The 26020-nt window shown below is 47.5% G+C and overlaps 2 protein-coding genes across 2 annotated transcripts in view; both read left to right on the top strand.

The window, feature by feature from the left end:
* LOC139248262 (zinc finger protein 551-like) overlaps positions 1 to 26020 on the top strand; it is a 362606-nt gene that overhangs the window by 136248 nt on the left and 200338 nt on the right. The window lies entirely within an intron of this gene.
* LOC139248218 (histone H2A.J-like) lies at positions 7335 to 7700 on the top strand (the record flags this gene model as incomplete). Its single annotated transcript, XM_070871966.1, has 1 exon — positions 7335 to 7700. A coding segment is annotated over exon 1 (366 nt), but the record flags the coding sequence as incomplete, so codon positions are not given.

The following is a 26020-nucleotide window of genomic DNA, read 5'->3' as shown; positions in this document are numbered from 1 at the left end:
CGCTTTCAGCCAGGAGATGGCAGCAACCTCTAACAGTTAGGAGTGTGCAGATTGTGTCCACACATCTCGACGGGTATTAGTCTGGTACTACCCGGGGAGCTGGCCAAGCACACTAGCTCCAAGTAAATCTCCACAAATTACTGACAAAAAACCCAGAAAACACCATGATTCACATACAAGAAACTGACAGATGCAGGTTAAAATCCCAACTCCAGGTCCGGAAACTGGCAGGTACTGATTAAAACCCACACTCGCATAGTAGAAACAGACAGGTTGAGCAGAAAACCCATATTTATGTAACAGAGATTGACAGGTACAGATAAGATTCACATTCCCTGACAAGACACTGGCAGGTACTGATTAAAACCCTTACTCATTCATATAACAGAAATGTACAGGTACAGCAGAAAACTCAGACGAAGGTATCACAACCTGACAGGTACACAGTGGAAAAAAAGCACAATCACATCCCAGAAACTGCTAATACAGTGTAAGATTCACATAACAGAAACTGAGAGGTGCAGAATGAAACGCCTCACAAATACCAGAAACTGAGAGATACAGTGCGTAACCTACATTCGTATACCAGAAACAGGGAGTAAAACACATGCTCACATCCCAGAGATTGGAAGGTGCAAATAAAACCCAACACATATACCAGAAACTGACAGGTTCAGAGTGAAACTCTCACACTCATACCAGAGATGCACAATACAGAGTAAAACCCTAACTAACACACCACAAACTGAAGATAGTGGGGGAAAAACATTCACATATCAGAGACTGGTAAACAGATGAAGATTGAAACCCACACTCATGCACCATGCACTTTGAGATTCAGAGTAAACCCTTCTCAGCAGAAATTGACAGGTAGAAAGGAAACCCCACACTCCTGTATCAGAAACTGACTAATAGAGTAAAACCAATATTAGCATACCAGAGACTGACGGGTCGAGAGAAGGATCCATGTTCACAATACAGACACTGACTGATGCAGAGTAAAATTCACCCCCACATACCAGAGACAACTATGCAGTTGAAGTGGTGTACATGAATTTCCAAAAGGCGTTCGACAAAGTGCCATATATTAGGTTTACAAGCAAAGTTGAAGCCCATGGAATAAAAGGAACAGTGGCAGCATGGATAAGAAATGAGGTAAGTGACAGGAGTGAGAAGGGTTTTATTTTGGACTGGAGGAAGGTACACAGTGATGTTCCCCAAGGGTCAGTATTGGACCAGTGCTTTGCTTGATACATATTAATGACTTGGATGTGAGTGTACAGGGCACAATTTCAAAACTTGCAGATGACACAAAATTTGGAAATATAGGGAACAGTGAGGAGCACAGTGATAGACTTCAGGATGACATAGGCAGATTGGTAGAATGGGCGGACACGTGGCAGATGAAATTTAACGCAGAAACGTGTGAATGATACATTTTGGTAGAAAGAACAAGGAGAAGCAATATAAACGAAAGGGTACAATTCTAAAGTGGGTGCATGAACAGAGACCTGGGGGTATATGTGCACAGATTGTTGGACATGGCAGGGCAGGTTGAGGAAGTGGTTAAAAAAGCTTCCGGGACCCAGAGCTTCATGAATAGAGGTATACAGTACAAAAGCGTGGAACATATGATGAACCTGTATAAAACACTGGTTCAGCCTCAACTGGGAACCACAATTTAGGAAGGATGTGAAGGCCTTGGAGAGGGTGCAGCAAAGATTAACGAGAATGATTCCAGGGATCAGGGACTTCAGTCACGTGGATAGACTAGAGAAGTTGGCGTTGTTCTCCATGGAGCAGAGTAGATTGGGAGAAGATGTGATAGAGGCGTTCAAAATCATGAGGGATCTGGACAGAGTAGATAGAGGGAAACTGTTCCCAGTGGCATAAGGGTCGAGAACCAGAGGACACAGATTTAAGCTGACAGACAAATGAACCAAAGGCACCATTAGAAAAAACATATTTAAACAGCGAGTGGTCAACATCTGGAATGCACTGCCAGAAAGGGTGGTGGAGGCAGACTTAATCACACTCAATCATACTCCCATACCAGAGACTGACAGGCACAGAGATAGATACATACACCCAGACCAGATACTGACAGGCACACAGATAGATACATACTCCCATACCAGAGACTGACAGGCACACAGATAGATACATACTCCCATACCAGAGACTGACAGATTGAAAGGAAAACCATCTCTGAATTAGGAAGAAACTGGCAGTTATGGATAAGACCCAGACTAATAAATCAGAAGATGACAAGTACAGAATAAAATCCAGACTCCCATAACAGACACTGCCAGATATAGAGTAAAGTCCACGCAAATACCAGGGGCTGATAGATACAGAGCGACGCTCACGTACCAGAGACTGAGAGAAACAGACTAAAACCCACAATCGCAAAGCTGAAAATGATAGATACAGAGTACTCCCCTCTATTCTGTATCAATAATTGACAGGAAGAAAGCAAAATGAATACTGATATAAAGAAAATACTGTAAATCTCAGCGGGTCAGGCAGCATCAGTGGAGAGAGGAACAGAGTTAATGTTTCAGGTGGATGAGCCTTTGTCATCGAACTGAAATGTTAACTCTCTCTCTCTCTCTCTCTCTCTCCACAGATGCTGCCTGACCCGCTGAGATTTCCAGCATTTTCTGTTTTTATTTCCGATTCCAGCATCCACAGTATTTTGCTTTGATACTCGACTATCATAATAAACATAACATAAGAAATAGGAGCAGGACTGGTACGGAATAAAACACACCGTCATATCAAACACTGACAGATACAGAGTAAAAGTCATCATCACATACCAGAGGTAGGCTGAGACAGAATAAAGTCCATAACCACAAACCCGGTTCCAATACAGTACATAGAAACCCCCCACAATAATCAGAGAATGTGTGTAAAGATTAAAATCCACACTCACAAACCAGAAATTCATAGGTATTGATTAAAACATTCACTTATATATCCCAAACAGAAAGTGGATTAAAATTTGACTGGATCCTACGGCCGTGAATTGAACCCAGATCAACTAACTTGGAAGGCAGCTGTGCTCACCACTCTACCACCATCACACGCATCAAGCGGGAAAGCATCGCTTTCTGTTTTTACACGTGCCGGTCAATCCCACACTGACACACTGTACCAGACAGTGACAGATAGTGTCTTTACCATACTCCCAGTCAATCCCATACTGACACACTGTACCAGACAGTGACAGATAGTGTCTTTACCATACTCCCAGTCAATCCCACACTGACACACTGTACCAGACAGTGACAGATAGTGTCTTTACTATACTCCCAGTCAATCCCACACTGACACACTGTACCAGACAGTGACAGATAGAGTCTTTACTATACTCCCAGTCAATCCCACACTGACACACTGTACCAGAGAGTGACAGATAGTGTCTTTACAATATTCACAGTCAATCCCACACTGACACACTGTACCAGACAGTGACAGATACAGTGTCTTTACTATATTCCCAGTCAATCCCACACTGACACACTGTACCAGAGAGTGACAGATACAGTGTCTTTACTATACTCCCAGTCAATCACACACCGACACACTGTACCAGACAGTGACAGATGGCGTTATTACTATACTCCCCAGTCAATCCCACACTGACACACTGTACCAGACAGTGACAGATACAGTATCTATGCTACACTGACCAGTGAATCCCACGATAGCACACAACACCTGAGTGACAGAGGCAGTGTCTGTCCCACACTCGATGATTAACCACAGCACAGTACACGGCTCTGCAAAGACACGTTTGGTTGAAATGGATTGCCCAGTAATGTCTATCCCACACTCAGTGATTAATCCCACTGTTCACACTAGAATTGGATGAGCGCCTCCACCTGCTTTTAATGGTTGTTTGGAGTTTTCAGCCAGACCAATAAAATACTTTGCAATAGTTTAAGCTGAACATAAACATGGTTCTGAGCAATCTCTGGAATTTAAAATGGGTTCTGCTGAATGATTGTCACTTGTTGCAGCCAGGAGATGGCAGCAACCTCTAACAGTTTGGAGTGTGCAGGTTGTGTCCACACATCGAGACGGGCATTAGTCTGGTACTACCCAAGGAGCTATCCAATCACACCAGCTCGAAGTAAATCTCCACAAATTACTGACAAAAAAACAGAAAACATCACGATTCACAAACAAGAAACTGACAGATGCAGGTTAAAATCCCAACTCCAGTGATTCACAACCCTCTGAGTGAAAACATTTCTCCCAATCTCAGTTCTATATCATTGTACCAACGCCACCTTACTCCAACCCATTTGGATTAAGGGCTAACATACCATTTATCTTCAGAATTGTTTGCTGTAACTGCATGTTAACTTTCTGTGATTCATGTACAAGGACACTCAGATTCCACTCAATAACATTTACCCGTCTTTCTCTTTGTTAAAAAAGATTAGTTACATTCATATAAAATAAAATCCACACACACCTCAGAGTCTGAACAATAGACAATAAAACCCACACTTGCATAACAGAAACTTACAGGTAGAGAGTAAAACACGCATTTGCAGAACAGAAACTGACAGGTACAGAATAAAACCCACACACACATCCCAGGGACAGTGAGATACTGTGAAAATCACACTCACATACTCGAAGCTGACAGGTATATAATGAAACCCAAATTCGCCGAGCAGAAACTGAAGAAAAAACAACACTCACATACCAGAGACTGACAGCTGTAAGAAATAGGAGAAAGCCATAAGGCCCCTCGAGCCTGCTCCACAATTCAATAGGACCATGGCTGAACAGCCAAAAATCCACGCGGTTACCCTGACAACGAAATCCAATGCTGGCCCCAGCAAGAGCAAGTAAAATGGACAAGATTCAATCTAATACCACGTCGGTTCTTTTCAGAGCCACGCACTCTATCTGTGAAAGGGCTGGTTACTGTCTGAAGAAACTGATCTATTGATCACAATCTTATCAGCTGTGCTTCAGTTGGTAGCACCCTCGCTTCTGAGTCAGAAGGTTGTGGGTTCAAGTCCCACTCCAGGGACTTGAGCACAAAAATCTTGGCTGACATGCCAGTGCAGTGATGAGGGAGTGCTGCACTGTTGGAGGTGCCATCTGTAGGAAGAGACGTTAAACCGAGGCACGTCGCTCTCTCAGGTGGTTGTAATAGATACCATGGCCACGATTTTGAAGAATAGCAGGTCAGTTATCCCCGGTGTCCTGGCCAATACTTATCCCTCGATCAATACAACACAACAGATTATCTTGTCATTATCACATTGCTGTTTATGGGAAATTTCTGCCGCCGTTCCTACATTACTACAGTGTCTACACTTCAAAAAGCACTTCATTGGCTGCGAAGCACGTTCACAAGTCCGATGGTCGTGAAAGGCGCTATATAAATCCAGGTCACTATTTCTCTACTTGATATTAAATCCCTACGGTTGATAAACTGGGAGTTTCCTGACCAGAAGTCACCCTCAGTCAATCTCGGTTATAAACCGGTCAATGTCTGTTGAACATGTAAAAATCTAGATCGATAAACAGAGCAGCGAGTTTGCTGTTCAGATTATTGAATATATACTAAAAGATTTATGAACCTTACTCATAAGATTTTTGCCTGATAACTGAACAGAAACACATAAAGAACAGAGTATAAATCAGGAGGTGTTGCAACTGAAGACCTCATTCAAGAATTTGAGATTGTGGCGGGCAACAAATCTGATTGGTCTCTTTAAACATCCAATCAGAGAGATACAGAACACTGGATATTGACAAGCCAATCACAACCATTGCCTTCGCCCATCCCTCATTAGCATAGGGCTGTGGGCGGAGTGTGGGGCTGCCGATATAATGCGGGCTCCGAGCAGAGTTTCCCCAAATCTGCGCCTGACTGAACGAGTCGATGGTTGACGAAAAGAAAACAGGTCCCGCCAAGAAAGGCGCTAAGAAAATAGTTAAGAAAACCCCAGCGAAGAGCGGCAAGAGGCGCAGAAGGTCGAGGAAGGAGAGTTACGCCATCTACATCTACAAAGTGATGAAGCAGGTTCACCCCGACACCGGCATCTCCTCCAAGGCCATGGGCATCATGAACTCGTTTGTGAAGGATATTTTCGAGCGCATCGCGGGTGAGGCTTCCCGCCTGGCCCATTACAACAAGCGCCGTACCATCAGTTCCCGGGAGATCCAGACCTCCGTGCGCCTGCTGCTGCCCGGGGAGTTGGCCAAGCACGCCGTGTCGGAAGGGACAAAGGCGGTGACCAAGTACACCAGCTCCAAGTGAGACTGCCCGCTGTTCTGACAGATCAAACCCCAAACACAACGGCTCTTTTAAGAGCCATCCACAACCTCTCTGAAAGAGCTGCACAAACGCATCTCTCTTTACACTCTGTTTACTGTAATTATTTCCTGAACAAGTATGTTTGAGAAGTTTTACACTTCTAGTTGTAGATTTAGTTTTGAATTCTCAGATATCAGTTTCACTGTCCGGTTCCACCTTAGCGTCGCTGGAATTTTCCGCCAACTACAAACACGGTCCCTGGTCGCTGTTTCCCTTTGCTCTCAGACCCGTTCATTTACACCGCCTGCCGAATTAAGAGCTTGTTTAGGGGCTGAGACTCAGATTTCAGTCACACATTCTCTCTCGCAAGCCCTTTTCAAGTTTATTTTTCAATTCCTGTTGCGGGTCAGTCCGTTTATTAAGCCGACACTCCCCGCAGTGTAACAACCCAGAATGGGAGTTCTTACATAGGCCAGAACCGGGTCAGTTTGAACTCTCTGTCCCTCTTCTCTTTTCACAGAAGGACTCCCAGTTCTGGGCTCACTCCCGCCTTTGCAGGGGATCGATTGATAATCTGTGAAACCCAACTTTTACAAAGATTGAGTTGGAATGTGTCCCGTTACAGAATCGGTGGGGATTGATTCCCGCCCATTAGACAGTTTGAAATAGTACCCGAATTTAATCCTGATTGTAACAGCCTGGAACTTGCAAGGGGAAGATGTAAAAGACAAAATTAATTAAAACGTGTTGGGAAATCTTTGACTAATGGTGAATTTATATTAACATAATCCGCTATTTTAAAATTTCTTGGCGGGGTTTTTGAATTAAAAATCGATATTCTGACTGTTGGAGACAGTAATTTCCGCCTTACTTTCATTGGTGGGCTAAACAGACTGTGATTGGTCACCTGAAAAGACCAATGAAATTCACCACCGAGCGACCAATCACAAATTCGCTCCCTGCATTCCTCCAGAAGGTACAAGAAAGGCAGATGTGGGAGGAGTTTCTCATTCTTTCTCTGAACGTGTGGATTGTGGAAATGTCTGGGAGAGGAAAAACCGGCGGTAAAGTTCGGGCCAAGGCCAAGTCTCGCTCCTCGCGGGCCGGACTGCAGTTCCCTGTGGGCCGTGTTCACAGGCATCTGCGAAAGGGGAACTACGCTGAGCGTGTGGGTGCCGGAGCCCCGGTCTACATGGCTGCTGTGCTCGAGTATCTGACCGCTGAAATCCTGGAGCTGGCCGGCAACGCGGCCCGCGACAACAAGAAGACCCGCATCATCCCCAGACACCTGCAGCTGGCCATCCGCAACGACGAGGAGCTCAACAAGCTGCTGGGAAAGGTGACCATCGCTCAGGGCGGGGTGCTGCCTAATATCCAGGCTGTGCTGCTGCCCAAGAAAACCGCCAGTGCGGCCAAGAGCAAGTAAAGCGGACAGGATTTAATCTAATAACCCAAAGGCTCTTTTCAGAGCCACCCACATTGTCTGTGAAAGGGCTGCTTTCTGTTCTGTGGAACATAATTGTCCAAGATTTAATTTAACATACTATACTGTCATTAAGGTGGGAGTTTGCTGATCAGAAATGAGCCTCAGACATTCTCAGTTATAAGCATAACCATCTAGAAGTCCAGATCATCAAACAGTGTCGCATGTTTGCTGTTAGCCGATATTCTGATCAGCGATTTAATATAGAGGGGGTCTGGCTTCCGAGAAATGCAAAACAGACGGAAGCTGAACGTGAGACCGTTGGTCATTGAACATGTTGGGAGAGCCGGATGTTAAGAGCTAAGTGTAAAGGGAATGAGCGGTTGATGGGCCCACCGTCTCCTATTCGGGCAACAATTCAAAAGGGAATGGAGCACGCGGTGTCCACCGGTACGCTCGCGGCCTCCCGCGAGAGGTGGGCACCGGAGGGACTGGAGTGCATCATCATGCCCGGCAACCAAATTTTAATTTGATTTTATGTTTTAAAGTTTAATTTGTTTTAATTGCCGGTGCTTTTAGTGTCCCCCTCTCCTTTTATAGGGGGCACTGGAAAAAGGAAAAAATTTGATTTTAGTGCGCAAAAAAAAAGGGAAAAAAAGAAAAAAAAGGGCCTTGTAAATGTCTGGTGTGTCATCCAGGTCGGGTGGCACGGATAAATGTTTTATGTTTTGCAGGTAGACTCTAAAAGAGTTTCAAAAGGGAGAAGTATATACATCCTGAACACATTGATCCATGCAGACCTTTAACCTTTTAATTTTCTGGAGGGAACAGAATTCCAGCTTTGGTTAATTCAAAATATCCCAAATAGTATCCCACCTGTGCCCGCATTAAGAGCTGGTTAAAGGTGAGATACAGATTGCAGGCAGCTCGTCCCCTCTCTGGAATTTATCCATCCCATACACCACACCCAGAGATGGCTATCAGAGAGAGCGATAGAGAGACAGACACAGTATCAGACTTAAACTCCCGAACTGTGTCTCCATATTATCGCACATTCATGCACAGCACCAGCAGAAAAGACACAGAGACAGACACAGTATCAGTTTTACACTTTGTATCAGTGTCTCCATAATACGCTCAGTAACAGTGTCACACCTTCACGTATTGAAACAGACATTATCAGTCTTGCACTTCCAACAGTGTTTCAACATCACGCTAAATAACAGTATCCCGCCTTCACAAACAGTAAGAGAGAGCGGATAGAAACTGAGAGGCAGAGAGAGGGGAGAGGGCTGAGCGAGAGACAGGAGAGTGCAAGGTAGGGCGGTGAGACACAGAAAGAGATGCACAGTATCAGTTCCAGACTGACCGGTGAAGGCCCGTTTTATTCTGAAAGATCCCATTGGAGAGACAGAAGATGCAGTCTCCTCTCTCACTGATATTGTACCAGAGACAGACACATTATTAATCCCACGCTGCGGGCCAGTGTCAGAAAGTGAGAGAAACAATCTCACACATTTATCACTCGCTTGCCTGTTGCACTCTCTGCAATCTTGCAGCTCAGCGCCATAAGAACATAACAAATCGGAACAGGAGTAGGCCATTTGGCTCCTCGAGCCTGCTCTGCCATTCAATAAGATCATGGCTGATCTGATCATGGACTCAGCTCCACTTCCCTGCCTCCTCCCCATAACCATTTACTCCCTTATCGCTCAAAAATCTGTCTATCTCCGCCTTAAATATATTCAATGACACAGCCTTCAGAGTTGTCTGGGGCAGATAATTCCATAGATTTACAACCCTCTGAGAGAAGAAATTCCTCCTCATCCCAATTTTAAATGGGCGATCCCTTATTCTAAAACTATGTAACCTAGTTTTAGTTGCCCCTATGTGGAAATATCCTCTCTGCATCCACCTTGTCAAGCCCCCTCATTATCTTATAAGTTTCAATAAGATCACCTCTCATTCTTCTGATCTCCAATGTGTACAGACCCAACCTACTCAAACCTTTCCTCATAAATCAATCCCCTCATCTCCTGAATCAACCGAGTGAACCTTCTCTGAACAGCCTCCAATGTAAGTATATCCTTCCTCAAATACGAAGACCAAAACTGTACACAGTCCTCCAGGTGTGGCCTTACCAATACCCTGTACAGTTGTAGCAGGACTTCTCTGCTTTTATACTATATCCCCCTTGCAATAAAAGCCAACATTCCATTTGTGTTACTGATTACTTGCTGTACCTGCACACTAACTTTTTGTGTTTCATGTACAAGGACCCCCAAGGCTCTCTGTACTGCTGCACGTTGCAATTTTTCCCCATTTAAATTATAATTTTCTTTTCTATTATTTCTGCCAAAATGGATAACCTCTCATTTTCCCACATTATACTCCATCTGGAAGTGGACCTGAGTCTATGAGCGGATCAGCCATGATTGTATTAAATGGTGGAGCAGGCTCGAGGGGCCATATGGCCGACTCCTGCTCCTATTTCTTATGTTCTTATGTTCTTATCTGCCAAATGTTTGCACACTCACTTAGCCTGTCGAGATCCCTTTGCATATCTACTGTATCGTCATCACAATTTGCTTTCCCACCCATCTTTGTATCATCAGCAAACTTGGCTAAATTAAACTCGGCCCCTTCATCCAAGTCATTAATATTGATTGTAAATAGTTGACGACCCAGCACCGATCCCTGTGGCACTCCACTCATCACTGTTTGCCAACCAGAAAATGACCCATTTATCCTGACTCTCTGTTTGCTGTTAGTTAGCCAATTCTCTATCCATGCTGATATATTGCTCCCAATCCCATGAGCTTTTATCTTGTGCAGTAAGCTCTTATGTGACACCTTATCGAATGCCTTCTGGAAATCCAAATACACCACATCCACAGGCTGCTTGTCACATCCTCAAAGACCTCCAGCAAATTTGTCAAACATGATTTCCCTTTCATAAAACCATGCTGATTCTGTTTGATTCAATCATGCTTTTCCAAATGTCCTGCTACTGCTTCCTTAATAATGGACTCCAGCATTTTCACAACAACAGATGTTCGGCTAACTGGTCTATAGTTTCCTGCTTTTTGTTTGCCTCCTTTTTTAAACATTTGCAATTTTCCAATCTGCTAGGACCTCCCCAGAAGCCAGGGAATTTTGGTAGATTACAAACAATGCATCCACTATCTCTACAGCCACATTTCTTAAGACCACAGGATGTAAGCCATCAGGTCCAGGGGACCTGTCCGCCTTTAGTCCCATTATTTTACCGAGTACTACTTCATTAGTGACAGTGATTGTAATAAGTTCCTCCCTACCTATAACCTCTTGATTGTGCACTTCGATATTACTCACAGTGAGAGTGTTTAAACTAATCTCGGACTCTTTCTGTCAGATATTAACTCCTGCACGGTCCCAGCAAACACTCCCACTCCCTCGTCCCTCCGATGCTTCTGCAGGATTGCTTTGTGAAGACGGGCTCATGGAGAGAGAAACACCCTGCACGGAATGATCCCAAATTGAGCATTTCCAAGGGACAAGGCTCCCGGCTTTAATCATTCTCTGTCCTTTGTTCAGATTCTGATAAAAGTAAATTGGGAAAGGTGCACTTTGATTTTTACAGGCTGAATTATTGCAGAGAGCTGCGCATGGGTGGCTCAGCCCCGCCCCACTGTGTCGATTCCCAGTGAGCAGAAGAGCACATGCGCCCTCCCTTCCCCCAGTCCTGCCTGTGATCACCATTCACTCAGTGAGCGGAAGAAGATGGTTTCAAACAGCCGGAAATGGAGAGCCCGCGGCCCCGGGGTAAGGCAGCGAGCAGCAGCCTCCTTACAGCAGCGCAGCGCTTTGGGAGCGTGTCCGCAGATGGGCTCAGAGACCGGCACTGAGTCCGGGGGGAGTTCAGGGGGAGTCGGGGGCTGTGTGTAAGGGGCGGAGTGGAGTAAGAACCAGTGTCAGTGCGTGGTGCGAGTGGGGGGAGGGAGAGGCCATTCTCGGGCTGTGTGTGGACAGTCTCTTACTTTCTACTTGAGGATAAAATGGTCCTCTCATGACTCTGGTTGTAAGCAATTCTTACAGTAGCATCTCATGGTTCTCCGCAGGCCGTTGCACATGAACCAATGAACATTACTTGGCAGAGTTTGCTTGATGGCTCCTGCATAAGGATGACACTCGTTAATCGTTTGCACTTCAGTCCCCCGCTCCTGATCTTTGGGCCCCCTGTGCGGAGGGGAGCGGGCAGATCGGAAGGCCTCCTCGTAGGACTGCTCCTGGGCATGGCCAAGGTAGCCATTAACCGGTCCATGCAGCGGGCGGTCGAGGGGGTGTTCAGCCCGACTGCCTACCTCTCTTCCACGGTTATGTTCGTGCCAGGGTGTCCCTGGAGATGGAGCACGCGGTACACTCGTGGCCTTCCGTGAGAGATGGGCGCCAGACGGACTGGAGTGCATCATCACCCCCGGGAACCAAATTTTAATTTGATCCATTTAATGCCAAAGTTTAATTTGTCTGTTTTAATGCCCCTTTAATAAGGGGGCACTGGATTTATTGTTTTACTAAAATAGTTGTGTATACAGTGTGGGGTAACAATGAAAGTAAATCACCTCGCTCTTTCAAAACATTGCTGCTTTCTTTCCCCAAATCTGTAGTGAATGTTCCTGATTCAGTCCCAATCTCATCATGTCTGTTGTTCTTCGACAGTGAACAGTGGAAACACAGCCTGACGGTGAGGTTGTGAGGTGTTTCACAAAGTGTATCGATTGCAGACACCAGGTGAGCAGTGTGGGAGAAGACATTTCAAGCATCGGTTATTTTGTTTTGGTGCATTGAGTTGTCCAGAACCGTGTTGCTGGTGATCGAGAGCCTGTCGCTCCCTCAGATACATCAGGATCTGGGCCCTGTGACATTCTGTTAACTACACAGGCCCTCAACTCGGTTTCAAAAGTCTGAAAACAATTGTTATACAGCCCAGGTACGATAGTTATATTCCAGGAAGAGATTCAGAATTTTACAAGTAGTCCCATGGGAGTGGGAGATGTAAACCTGAACTGTTCCAATCGGGTGGTCCTATTCATGGACCAGTGCTGTTTGTATCGTGGTTTCCCCTCTCCAGATACTTTACTTTATTATAAACAAACATGTTAATTATAACTTTACTTTTTATAGTCTCCCACTCACCTGTCCATATCATAACTAATATTGTTCTCGTATTATTATTCTCAGAGAGCAATACTTCACTGAGCCTGAATAAATGTGATCTTTCCTCCACTCGGAACACAAGGAACAGTGCTGGCAGCTCCTTCTCACTCACAGTAAGTATATTATCACTTACAGAGCGCAGACACAAAACTGGTCTCAATCCTATTGTCATAGGCAGCAGAAGCTGTCAGTCCCACAGTGATCCGAATTTCCAGAGTTACATTATGAATCCCACAGTCACTTGGAGCAGTACAATAAGATGTTGTTTCAAAGTCCAAACATATCGCACTGAGAGACAGATCCATTTTCACTCACTTACTCACAAACACAGGAACAGATAGACACTGACACAGTGTCAATCCACACTGCTGGCACACACGGACTGTCAACCAGTGTAGGCAGCTCCTTCCCACACACAGTAAGTACATTATCACTCACAGAGCGCAGAGACACAGAACTGGCCTCAATCCTATTATCACAGGCAGCAGAAGCAGTCAGTCCCACAGTAATCCACAGTACAAGAGTTACATTGTGAATCTTACAAGGAGCAGTAGAATCAGACGCTGTTTCACCATTGAAACAGATCAAACTGACATGTAGATTAAACACCCGCACTCACTTGCCAGAAACTGGCAGGTAGAGAATAAAACACACAATCACATACCTTAATATATAAGTTAGAAAGTAAAAACCATACTCTCATATCAGAAGCTGACGGGTACAGAGCAAAATCAATAATCATGTATCAGGAAAGGAGAGATTCAGTATTAAGCCATCTCGAATATACCAGAAAATGACAGGTGCAGAATAAAACCCACACTCCCATACCATAGACTGACAGATACAATCTGCAACCCACACCCACATAGATGAAAGTGACACGCACAGAGTAAACTCCACACCAGAGAGTGACAGGTAGAGTGTAAATCTCAGAGTCACATGTCAGAAAACAGAGGTAAAAAGTAAAACTGATACTTGCATTGCAGAATCTGACAGTTTCTGAGCTAAAGACATATTGCCATCTCATAAACTGGCAGATGCAGAGTGAAACCCACACACACCTATCAGAAAGGTAAAACCTTTACTCACATATCAGACAAATTCAGGTAGAACATAAAACAGATATTCACGTTCACATACCAGAGACGGGCAGATACAGAGTAAATCCCCGCTCATATAGCGGGAACTGACAGGTACAGTCTAAAACATACACCCAAATTGCAGGAGCTAATAGGTGCTGATTAAACCCAGACTAACACATCAGAAACTGAGAGGCACAGATTAAACCCCCACACACATACCTAAATCTGACAGTTACAGAAATATACACAGACTCGCATATGAGAGACACATACAGTATAAAGCCCATATTCATGTATCATACATAAAAGCTGACAGTTACAAGTTAAACTACCACTCATAAGCCAGAAACTGACAGGTACAGATTAAACCAACACTCACATATCAGAAACTGACATGTTCAGGATAAAATCCACAATCACATACCAGAAACTGACCACTACAGATTAAAACAATACTCATATACCAGAAACTGACAGGAACAGATTAAAACACACACTCAGATATGAGAAACTGACAGGTACAGAATAAACCCCACTCTCACATACCAGAAACGCCTGGCTCACTTTAATTGCCTTCTGCAGTGTGACCATAGTGTCCACAGAGAGGAGGCACTCATGGCTGATTCCATTAACAAAGATGTCCCTCAGTGCTTTGGTGAGATGGTCGCCCAAATCACATGGTGCAGCCATTCGTCTCAGGTCTGCAGCATATTTTGCAATTTCTTGGCCTTCAGGCCACCAGTGGGTGTACAACAAATGTATGGCTGTGAGGATGCTCTCATTAGGTTTGAGCTGTTCCTATATTATTGTTACAAGCTCTGCATACATTTTGATTGTCGTCTTCACTGGGGCTAGCAGGTCCCTGACGAGGCCATGGAATGTGGGCCCACAACTGCTGAGCAGGATAGCTCTGCGCTTATCAGCCAGCGAGATCGCGTCGTCTCCTGCCAGGTCATTTGCAATGAAAACTTGTTCGAGCCTTTCCACAAAGGCATCCCAATCTTCCCCCTCAGTGAATTGTTGAAAGTTGCTAAGGTTAGCCATTTTGTGCATGGAAATTCATAATCTCCTCTCGAGATATTATGTGTGTAAGCACTCTAGTAAGGTAACACAAGGGAAGATATTGTACTTGAACTGTTGTGACCTTTGTTCATTTATTGTAGCTCCTGAGTAAGGATACAGTGAGGTGCGCTCCCTTTTATACTTGGTTACCTGCAGTGTGCAGGTGAGCCTTAGGTCTCCACCAGTAGCACCCTCTGGTGGTACAGGTATAGTGTATACAGTGTGAAGATACATTCAGTGGTCTAATCTTACAGAACATACTTTATACATACACAACAGTTTTGGTCTCCGCATTTAAGGAAGGGTATACTTCCATTGGAGGCTGTTCAGAGTTCTCTCGGTTGATTCCGGAGATCAAGGGGTTGACTTATGAAGATAGGTTGAGTAGTTTGAACCTATACTCATTGGAGTTCAGAAGAATGAGAGGTGATCTTATTGAAACATGTAAGATAATGAGGGGGCTCGACAAGGTGGATGCAGAGACAATATTTCCACTCATAGGGGAAAATAAAACTAGAGGACATAGTCACACAATAAGGGGCCGCCCATTTAAAACTGAGATGATGAATTTCTTCTCTCTGAGGGTTGTAAATCTGTGGAATTCGCTGCCCCAGAGAGCTGTGGAAGCTGGGACACTGAATATGTTTAAGGCGGAGATGGACAGATTTTTGAGCGATAAGGGAATAAAGGGTTATGGGGAGCGGGCAGGGAAGTGGAGCTGAGTCCATGATCAGATCAGCCGTGATCTTATTGAATGGCGGAGCAGGCTCGAGGGACTGTTTGGCCTACTCCTGCTCCTATTTCTTATGTTTTTATATAAAAAGTAACTACCAAAATTACCAACAGGTAGGTGGGCCCATTACCAAACTTTACATAAACGGCAATTACTGAATTACCAACAATAGTGGGGTGTATCATTAATCTTTATATACAAAGTAATTGCTGTAATTACCAACAGGGAGAAGGGCCCATCACCAATATTTATATCAACAGAGACACAAATATAGACACACGTGTACACAGACACACATATATAACAGACATATATCACACACACAGGTAGAGACATCCCCCAAACACACACACAGCCCGTACACAGACATATATCACACACACAGGTAAACGCACCAACCGCCATCCTGTGGGCTCGGGCCCTCCCCGCCCCTGGTGCCAGCTTACGTGACGTCACACAGACGAGTTGCTGGGTTACCGACGTCACACAGCTGGCGTTGCTGGGTTACGGACGTCACTTGCGGTCAGACCGGTAAAATGTGGCGCGGATTCAAATCGGGAGCCACGTGACTGGGAGCGGCTCCGCCTCCGACTGTGGGAGTAGGCGGGGCGCTGTCCAGATGTGCCGGGCCGCGATTGGTGCGGTGAGCTGTCCATCGGCTGCTTGCACCCAATGTAGCGATAGATCACGATTGACTCATTGAGCGCGCTCTGCGCATGTCCCGGATCCCCGGATGTTGACGGTTGGTGTAGGAAAAATCAAAATGGCGGAAAGCAAGCCAAGGGAGCGAGGCCGGAGAGGGAGCAGGGGGCTGAGGGTGAGTGTCCCGGGGGGGGGGAGAGGGAGCCGGGGGCTGAGGGTGAGTGTCCCGGGGGGGGGAGAGGGAGCCGGGGGCTGAGGGTGTGTGTTTTGGGGGAGAGGGAGCCGGGGGCTGAGGGTGAGTGTCCCGGGGGGGAGAGGGAGCCGTGGGCTGAGGGTAAGTGTCCCGGGGGGGGGAGAGGGAGCCGGGGGCTGAGGGTGAGTGTCCCGGGGGGAGAGGGAGCCGGGGGCTGAGGGTGAGTGTCCCGGGGGGGGGAGAGGGAGCCGGGGGCTGAGGGTGAGTGTTTTGGGGGAGAGGGAGCCGGGGGCTGAGGGCGAGTGTCCCGGGGGGGTGAGGGAGCCGGGGGCTGAGGGTGAGTGTCCCGGGGGGGGGGAGAGGGAGCCGGGGGCTGAGGGTCAGTGTCCCGGGGGGAGAGGGAGCCGGGGGCTGAGGGTGAGTGTCCCGGGGGGAGAGAGAGCCGGGGGCTGAGGGTGAGTGTCCCGGGGGGGAGAGGGAGCCGGGGGCTGAGGGTGAGTGTCCCGGGGGGGGGGAGAGGGAGCCGGGGGCTGAGGGTGAGTGTTTTGGGGGAGAGGGAGCCGGGGGCTGAGGGTGAGTGTCCCGGGGGGAGAGGGAGCCGGGGGCTGAGGGTGAGTGTCCCGGGGGGGGGGAGAGGGAGCCGGGGGCTGAGGGTGAGTGTCCCGGGGGGAGAGGGAGCCGGGGGCTGAGGGTGAGTGTCCCCGGGGGGGGGAGAGGGAGCCGGGGGCTGAGGGTGAGTGTCCCGGGGGGAGAGGGAGCCGGGGGCTGAGGGTGAGTGTCCCGGGGAGAGAGAGAGCCGGGGGCTGAGGGTGAGTGTCCCTGGGGGAGAGGGAGCCGGGGGCTGAGGGTGAGTGTCCCTGGGGGAGAGGGAGCCGGGGGCTGAGGGTGAGTGTCCCGGGGGGCGAGAGAGCCGGGGGCTGAGGGTGAGTGTCCCGGGGGGAGAGAGAAGCCGGGGGCTGAGGGTGAGTGTCCCGGGGGGAGAGGGAGCCGGGGGCTGAGGGTGAGTGTCCCGGGGGGGAGAGGGAGCCGGGGGCTGAGGGTGAGTGTCCCGGGGGGGGGAGAGGGAGCCGGGGGCTGAGGGTGAGTGTCCCGGGGGGGAGAGGGAGCCGGGGGCTGAGGGTGAGTGTCCCGGGGGGGGAGAGGGAGCCGGGGGCTGAGGGTGAGTGTTTTGGGGGAGAGGGAGCCGGGGGCTGAGGGTGAGTGTCCCGGGGGGAGAGGGAGCCGGGGGCTGAGGGTGAGTGTCCCGGGGGGGGGAGAGGGAGCCGGGGGCTGAGGGTGAGTGTCCCGGGGGGAGAGGGAGCCGGGGGCTGAGGGTGAGTGTCCCGGGGGGAGAGAGAGCCGGGGGCTGAGGGTCAGTGTTCCGGGGGGAGAGGGAGCCGGGGGCTGAGGGTGAGTGTCCCGGGGGGGGGAGAGGGAGCCGGGGGCTGAGGGTGAGTGTCCCGGGGGGGAGAGGGAGCCGGGGGCTGAGGGTGAGTGTCCCGGGGGGGGGAGAGGGAGCCGGGGGCTGAGGGTGAGTGTTTTGGGGGAGAGGGAGCCGGGGGCTGAGGGTGAGTGTCCCGGGGGGAGAGGGAGCCGGGGGCTGAGGGTGAGTGTCCCGGGGGGAGAGAGAGCCGGGGGCTGAGGGTGAGTGTCCCGGGGGGAGAGAGAGCCGGGGGCTGAGGGTCAGTGTTCCGGGGGGAGAGGGAGCCGGGGGCTGAGGGTCAGTGTCCCGGGGAGAGAGAGAGCCGGGGGCTGAGGGTGAGTGTCCCGGGGGGAGAGGGAGCCGGGGGCTGAGGGTGAGTGTCCCGGGGGGAGAGGGAGCCGGGGGCTGAGGGTGAGTGTCCCGGGGGCTGAGGGTGTGTCCTGGGATGGGGTGCGGGGGGTGAAGAGGGAGCCGGGACACTTGCTCTAGTGCTAGAGACTGGCGGGTACAGAATATAACCAACACTCACATACCAATTACTGACAGTTACAGCTTTAATCCACACTCACAAACCAGATACTGACAGGTACATATTGAGCACCACACTTATCTACCAGAAACTGAGAGATATAGAATAAAACCCACACTCTTACATCAGAAACTGACAGGTACTCAGTCTTAAGAAAAGTAGCGACAGGGATAGTGGAATGCATTGGTTGTAATTTACCAAAATTCCCTGGATTCTGGGGAGGTCCCAGCAGATTGGGAAACTGCAAATATAACGTCCCTATTTAAAAAAAGGAGGCAGACAAAAAGCAGGAAACTATAGACCAGTTAGCCCAACATCTGTGGTTGGGAAAATGTTGGAGTCCATTATTAAAGAAGCAGTAGCAGGACATTTGGAAACGCATAATTCAGTCAGACAGAGTCAGCATGGATTTATGAAGGGGAATTCATGTTTGACACATTTTCTGGCATTCTTTGAGGATGTAACGAACAGGGTGGTAAAGGGGAACCAGTGGATGTGGTGTATTTGGACTTCCAGAAGGCATTTGACAAGGTGCCGCATAAAAGATTACCGCACAAAATAAAAGTTCACGGGGCTGAGGATAATATATTAGCATGGATAGAGGGTTGGCTAACTGGAGAGTCGGGATAAATGGTTCATTCTCGGGTTGGCAACCAGTAACTAGTGGGGTGCCACAGGGATCAGTGCTGGGACCCCACTATTTACACTCTATATTAACGACTTGGAAGAAGAGACCGAGTAGAACATCGTCAAGTTTGCTGACGATACAAAGTTGGGAGGAAAAGATGTGTGTGATAAGTACACAAAAAACCTGCAAAAGGACATAGACAGGCTAAGTGAGTGGGCAAAAATTTGACAGATGGAGTATAATGTTGGAAAGTGTGAGGTTTTGCACTTTGGCAGAAAAAAATTGAAGAACAAGTTCTTATTTAAATGGAGAATAATTGTATAGTGCTGCAGTACTGGGGGTCCTGGTGCATGAAATCAAAAGGTTAGTATGCAGGTACAGCAAGTAATCAGGAAGGCCAATGGAATGTTGGCCTTTATTGCAAAGGGGATGGAGTATAAAAGCAGGGAAGTCTTGCTGCAGTTATATTGGTGAAGCCACACCTGGAATACTGCGTACAGTTTTGGTTTCCATATTTAAGAAAGGATATACTAGTTTTGGAGGCAGTTCAGAGAAGGTTCACTAGGTTGATTCTGGAGATGAGGGGGTTGACTGATGAGGGAACGTTGGCCTCTACTCCTTGGAATTGAGAAGAATGAGAGGTGATCTTATCAAAATGTATAAGATTATGAGGGGGCTTGACAAGGTGGATGCAAAGAGGATGTTTCCACTGATAGGGGAGACTAGAACTTGGGGGCATAGAAACAGAAAATAGGTGCAGGAGCAGGTCATTTGGCCATTCGAGTCTGCACCACCATTCTGATGGCTGATCATTCCCTCAGTACCCCTTTCCTGCTTTCTCTCCATACCCCTTGATCCCTTTAGCCATAAGGGCCATTATCTAACTCCCTCTTGAACATATCCAATGAACTGGCATCAATAACTCTCTGTGGCAGGGAATTCCACAGGTTAACAACTCTCTGAGTGAAGAAGTTTCTCCTCATCTCAGTCCTAAATGGCCTACCCCTTATCCTAAGACTGTGTCCCCTGGTTCTGGACTTCCCCAACATCGGGAACAATCTACCCGCATCTAACCTGTCTCGTCCCATCCCATCAGAATCTTTTATGTTTCTGAGATCCCCCCTCATCCTTCTAAACTCCAATGTATAAAGGCCCAGTTGATGCAGTCTCTCCTCATATGTCAGTCCGGGAATCAGTCTGGTGAACCATTGCTGCACTCCCTCAATAGAAAGAATGTCCTTCCTAAGATTAGGAGACCAAAATTGAACACAATATTCCAGGTGAGACTTCCCCCAAGGCCCTGTACAACTGCAGTAAGACCTCCCTGCTCCTATACTCAAATCCTCTCGCTATGAAGGCCAACATACCATTTGCCTTCTCTACCACCTGCTGCACCTGTATGCCAACTTTCAATGACTGATGAACCATGACACCCAGGTCTCGTTGCATCTCCCCTTTTCCGAATCTGCCACCATTCAGATAATCTGTCTTTGCGTTTTAGCCCCCAAAGTGGATAAGCTCACATTTATCCACATTATACTGCATCTGCCATGCATTTGCCCACTCACCTAACCTGTCTATGTCACCCTGCAGCCTCTTAGCGTCCCCCTCACAGCTCACACCGCAACCCAGATTAGTGTCATCTGTAAACTTGGAGATATTACAGGCATAATTGTAGAATAAGTGGCTGCCCATTTAAAACTGAGATGAGGAGGAATTTCCTCATATCAGAGGGTTGTAAATTCATTGCTTCAGAGAGCTGTGGAAGCTGGGTCATTGAATAAATTTAAGACAATTTCTTAACCGATAAGGGATTATGGGACGCGGGGAGGGAAGTGAAGCTGAGTCCATGTACGGATCAGGCATGATCGTATTAAATGGCGGAGCAGGCTCGAGGGGCCGTATGGCCTACTCTTTCTCCTATTTCTTCTGTAGACAGATACACACTCCCATACCAGAGACAGACTTGCACAGAGATAGATATACACTCCCGTAAGTAGACACTGATGGGCACAGAAATAGATACCTATTCCCATACCAGAGACTGACAGGCCAAGAGATAGATACATACTCCCATACCATGACAAGCATAGAGATAGATACATACTGACCAGCACACAGATAGATACATACTCCCATACCAGAGATTGACAGCACAGTGACAGATACATACTCCCATTCACGACTCTGACTGGCACAGAGAATAGATTATTACTCCCACAGCAGACTCGACAGCACTGATTAATACAGACTTGCATACCAGAGACTTACCGGCACTGGAGATAGATACATACTCCCTGCCAGAAACTGATCGGCACATGGATAGATACATGCCTGCATACCAGGCACAGATAGATATATAGTCCCACACCAGACACTGACTTGCACGGAGATAGATACATATTCTCATACCAGACACTGACTGGCACAGATACATAGTCCCATACCGGAGACTGACAGTACACAGATGGATACATACTCCCACACCCGACACTGACTTGCACAGTGATAGATACATACTCCCAGACCAGAGAATGACAGGCACAGAGATAGAAACATAGAAAATAGGTGGAGGAGTAGGCCATTCGGCCCTTCGAGCCTACACCACCATTCAATAAGATCATGGCTGATCATTCCTTCAGTACCCCTTTCCTGCTTTTTCTCCATACCCCTGGATCCCCTTAACCCTAAGAGCCATATCTAACCCCTCTTGAATATATCCAATGAACTCTCTGCGGCAGGGAATTCCACAGGTCAACAACTCTCTGAGTGAAGAGGTTTCTCCTCATCTCAGTCCTAAATGGCCTACCCCTTATCCTAAGAATATGGCCCCTGGTTCTGGACTTCCCCAACATCGAGAACATTCTTCCCGCATCTAACCTGTCCAGTCCCGTCTGAACCTTATGTGTTTCTATATGAGATCCCCTCTCATCCTTCTAAACGCCAGTGAATAAAGGCCCAGCTGATCCAGTCTCTCCTCATATGACAGCCCAGCCATCCCTGGAATCAGTCTGGTGAACCTTCGCTGCACTCCCCAATAGCAAGAACATCCTTCCTCAGACTAGGAGACCAAAACCAAACACAATATTCCAGGTGAGGCCTCACTAAGGCCCTGTCCAATTGCAGTAAGACCTCCCTGCTCCTATATTCAAATCCCCTAGCTATGAAGGCCAACATACCATTTGCCTTCTTTACCGCCTGCTGTACCTGCGTGCCCACTTTCAGTGACTGATGAACCATGACACCCAGGTCTCGTTGCACCTCCCCTTTTTCTAGTCTGCCGCCATTCAAATATTCTGCCTTCATGTTTTTGCCCCCAAAATGGATAACCTCACATTTATCCACATTATACTGCATCTGCCATGTATTTGCTTGCTCACCTAATCTGTCCAAGTCACCCTTCAGCCTCTTAGCGTCCTCCTCACAGCTCACACCGCCACCCAGTTTAGTGTCATCCGCAAACTTGGAGATATTACACTCAATTCCTTCATCCAAATCGTTAATGTTTATTGTAAAGAACTGGGGCCCCAGCACTGAGCCCTGCGGCACTCCACTAGTAACTGCCTGCCATTCTGAAAAGGACCCGTTTATCCCGACGCTCTGCTTCCTGTCTGCCAACCAGTTCTCTATCCACGTCAGTACATTACCCCCAAGACCATACGCTTTGATTTTGTACACCAATCTCTTGTGCGGGACCTTGTCAAAAGCCTTTTGACATAGATACTTACTCCCATACCAGAGAGTGAGAGGCGCAATGATAGATACATACTCCCATATCGGACACTGACAGGCACACAGATAGATACAGACTCCCATACTAGAGACTGACAGGCATGGAGATAGATACATACTACCATCATAATCATAGGTAGTACCTCGAGTCCAGGATGACTTGCTTCCACACCAAAAAGTTCAAAGGTGTTTCAATGAAGGACATAATATTCTAGGTCTCGAACTAAATGTTAAAAGGTGAAAGATTGCTGTGTGTGGATTTTTTTAATGTTTGGTGACCGTTGCACACCAGCCACCACACGGATATGACAGAGCTAGGTCTTGGTCCAGTGGCAAGATGACTGGAGACCAGCTCTGCTGCAAAGACATATTGCGCACACATATTGCAGTGTGGGCTGGCCCATGCTGCCCCTGGGCCCTCGCCTCTTCTGGGGCGATACTCCCAAACCAGAGACTGACAGCACACAGATAGATACATACTCGCGTACCAGAAACTGACAGGCACAGTGATAGATACTTACTCCCATACCAGTGAATGGAAGACACAAAGATAGATACGTACTCCCATACCAGAGATTGACAGGCATAGAGATAGATACATACTGCCATACGCGACACTGACTGGCAAACAGAAAGATACATACGCCCAGACCGGAGAATGAAAGACACAGATAGATACATTCCCCCATACCAAAGACTGACATGCACAGAGATAGATACATACCCCCATACCAGACACTGACAGAGATAGATACATACTCCCATACCGGAGACTGATGGGCACACAGATAGATACTTAATCCCTACCATGTACTGGCAGGGACAGAGAGAGATACATACTGACAGGCGCAGAGATAGATGCATACTCCCAGACCAGAGACTGACTTGCACACAGATAGATACATAATCCCATACCAGAGATTGTAGGTGCAGAGATAGATACATACTCCCATATCAGAGAATGGCAGGCACAGAGATAGATATATATGCTCATTCCAGACACTGACTGGCACAGAGATAAATACATACTCCCATACCAGAAAATGACAGGCACACAGATAAATACATATTCCCATACCAGAGAATAGCAGGCACAGAGATAGATACGTACTCCTGTACCAGAGACTGACCGGCATAGAGATAGATAAATACTCCCACACCAGACACTGACAGGCACAGTGAAAGATACATACTCCCATACCAGAGATTGACAGGCATAGAGATAGATACATACACCCACCCATACCGGACACTGACAACACACATAGATACATAGATAAAGATGAAATAGCAGCACATTTGGAAAGCAGTGGCAGAATCGGTCCAAGTCAGCATGGATTTATGAAAGGGAAATCATGCTTGACAAATCGTCTGTAATTTTTTGAGGATGTAACTAGTAGAGTGGACATGGGAGAACCAGTGGATGTGGTGTATTTGGACTTTCAAAAGTCTTTTGACAAGGTCCCACACAAGAGATTGGTGTGCAAAATTAAAGCACATGGTATTGGGGGTAATGTACTGACATGGATAGAGAACTGGTTGGCAGATAGGAAGCAGAGAGTCGGGATAAACGGGTCCTTTTCAGATGACAGGCAGTGACTAGTGGGGTGCTGGAGGGCTCAGTGCTGGGACCCCAGCTATTAACATTAATGATTGAGATGAAAGAATTGAGTGTAATATTTCCAAGTTTGCGGATGACACTAAACTGGGTGGCGGTGTGAGCTGTGAGGAGGACGCTAAGAGGCTGCAGGGTGACTTGGACAGGTTAGGTGAGTGGGCAAATGCATGACGGATGCGGTGCAATGTGGATAAATGTGACATAATCCACTTTGGGGGCAAAATCACGAAGGCAGAATATTATCTGAATGGCGGCAGATTAGGAAAAGGAGAGGTGCAATGAGAGCTGGGTGTCATGGCACATCAGCCATTGAAAGTTGGCATGCAGGTACAGCAGGTGGTGAAGAAGGCAAATGGTATGTTGGCCTTCGTAGCTAGGGGTTTTGAGTATAGGAACAGGGAGGTCTTACTACAGGGCCTTGGTGAGGCCTCACCTGGAATATTGTGTGCAATTTTGGTGGTCTAATCTGAAGAAGGATGTTCTTGCTATTGAGGGAGTGCAGCGAAGGTTCACCAGACTGATTCCCAGGATGGCTGGACTGATATGAGGAGCCATGTCCTTGTTGAATGACGGAGCAGGCTTCAGGAGCTAGATGGCCTACTCCTGTTCCTAATTCTTATGTTCTTATGAGAGACTGGATCGACTGGGCCCGTATTGACTGGAGTTTCGAAGGATGAGAGGGGATCTCATGGAAACATAAAATTCTGATGGGACTGGACTGGACAGGTTGGATGCAGATGGAATGTTTCCGATGTTGGGGATGTCCCGTACCAGAGACTGACAGGCACAGAGATAGATGCATACTCCCATACCAGACACTGATAGACACAGAGATAGATACATACTTCCATACCAGACACTGACAGGCATAGATAGATACATACTCCCAGACCAGAGACTGGGGAAGTCCAGAACCAGAGGACATAGTCTTAGGATAAGGGGTAGGCCATTTAGGACTGAGATGAGGAGAAACTTCTTCACTCAGAGAGTTGTTGACCTGTGGAATTCCCTACCGCAGAGAGTTGTTGATGCCAGTTCATTGGATATATTCAAGAGAGAGTTAGATATGGCCCTTACGGCTAAAGGAATCAAGGGGTATGGAGAGAAAGCAGGAAAGGGGTACTGAGGTGAAGAATCAGCCATGATCTTATTGAATGGTGGTGTAGGCTCGACGGGCCGAAAGGCCTACTCCTGCACCTATTTTCTATGTTTCTATAGTCCCATACCAGAGACTGCCAGGCACAGAGATAGATACATACTCCTATACCAGAGACTGACAGGCACAGAGATAGGTACATACTCCCATCATCATCATAGGCAGTCCCTCAAGTCGAGGATGACTTGCTTCCACACCATAAAGTTCACAGGTGTTTGAATGAAGGACCTAATATTCCAGGTCCTGAATTAAATCTTGAAGGGTGGAAGATGCCTGTGCGTGGATTTTTTTATCGTGTGGTGGCCGTTACACACCAGCCACCACACGGA

This window comes from Pristiophorus japonicus, unplaced genomic scaffold (genome assembly GCF_044704955.1).
Source record: "Pristiophorus japonicus isolate sPriJap1 unplaced genomic scaffold, sPriJap1.hap1 HAP1_SCAFFOLD_29, whole genome shotgun sequence".
Classification (NCBI taxonomy): Eukaryota; Metazoa; Chordata; class Chondrichthyes; family Pristiophoridae; genus Pristiophorus; species Pristiophorus japonicus.
Note: the sequence above shows the minus strand (reverse complement) of the source record. Positions and strands in the feature narration are given on the sequence as shown.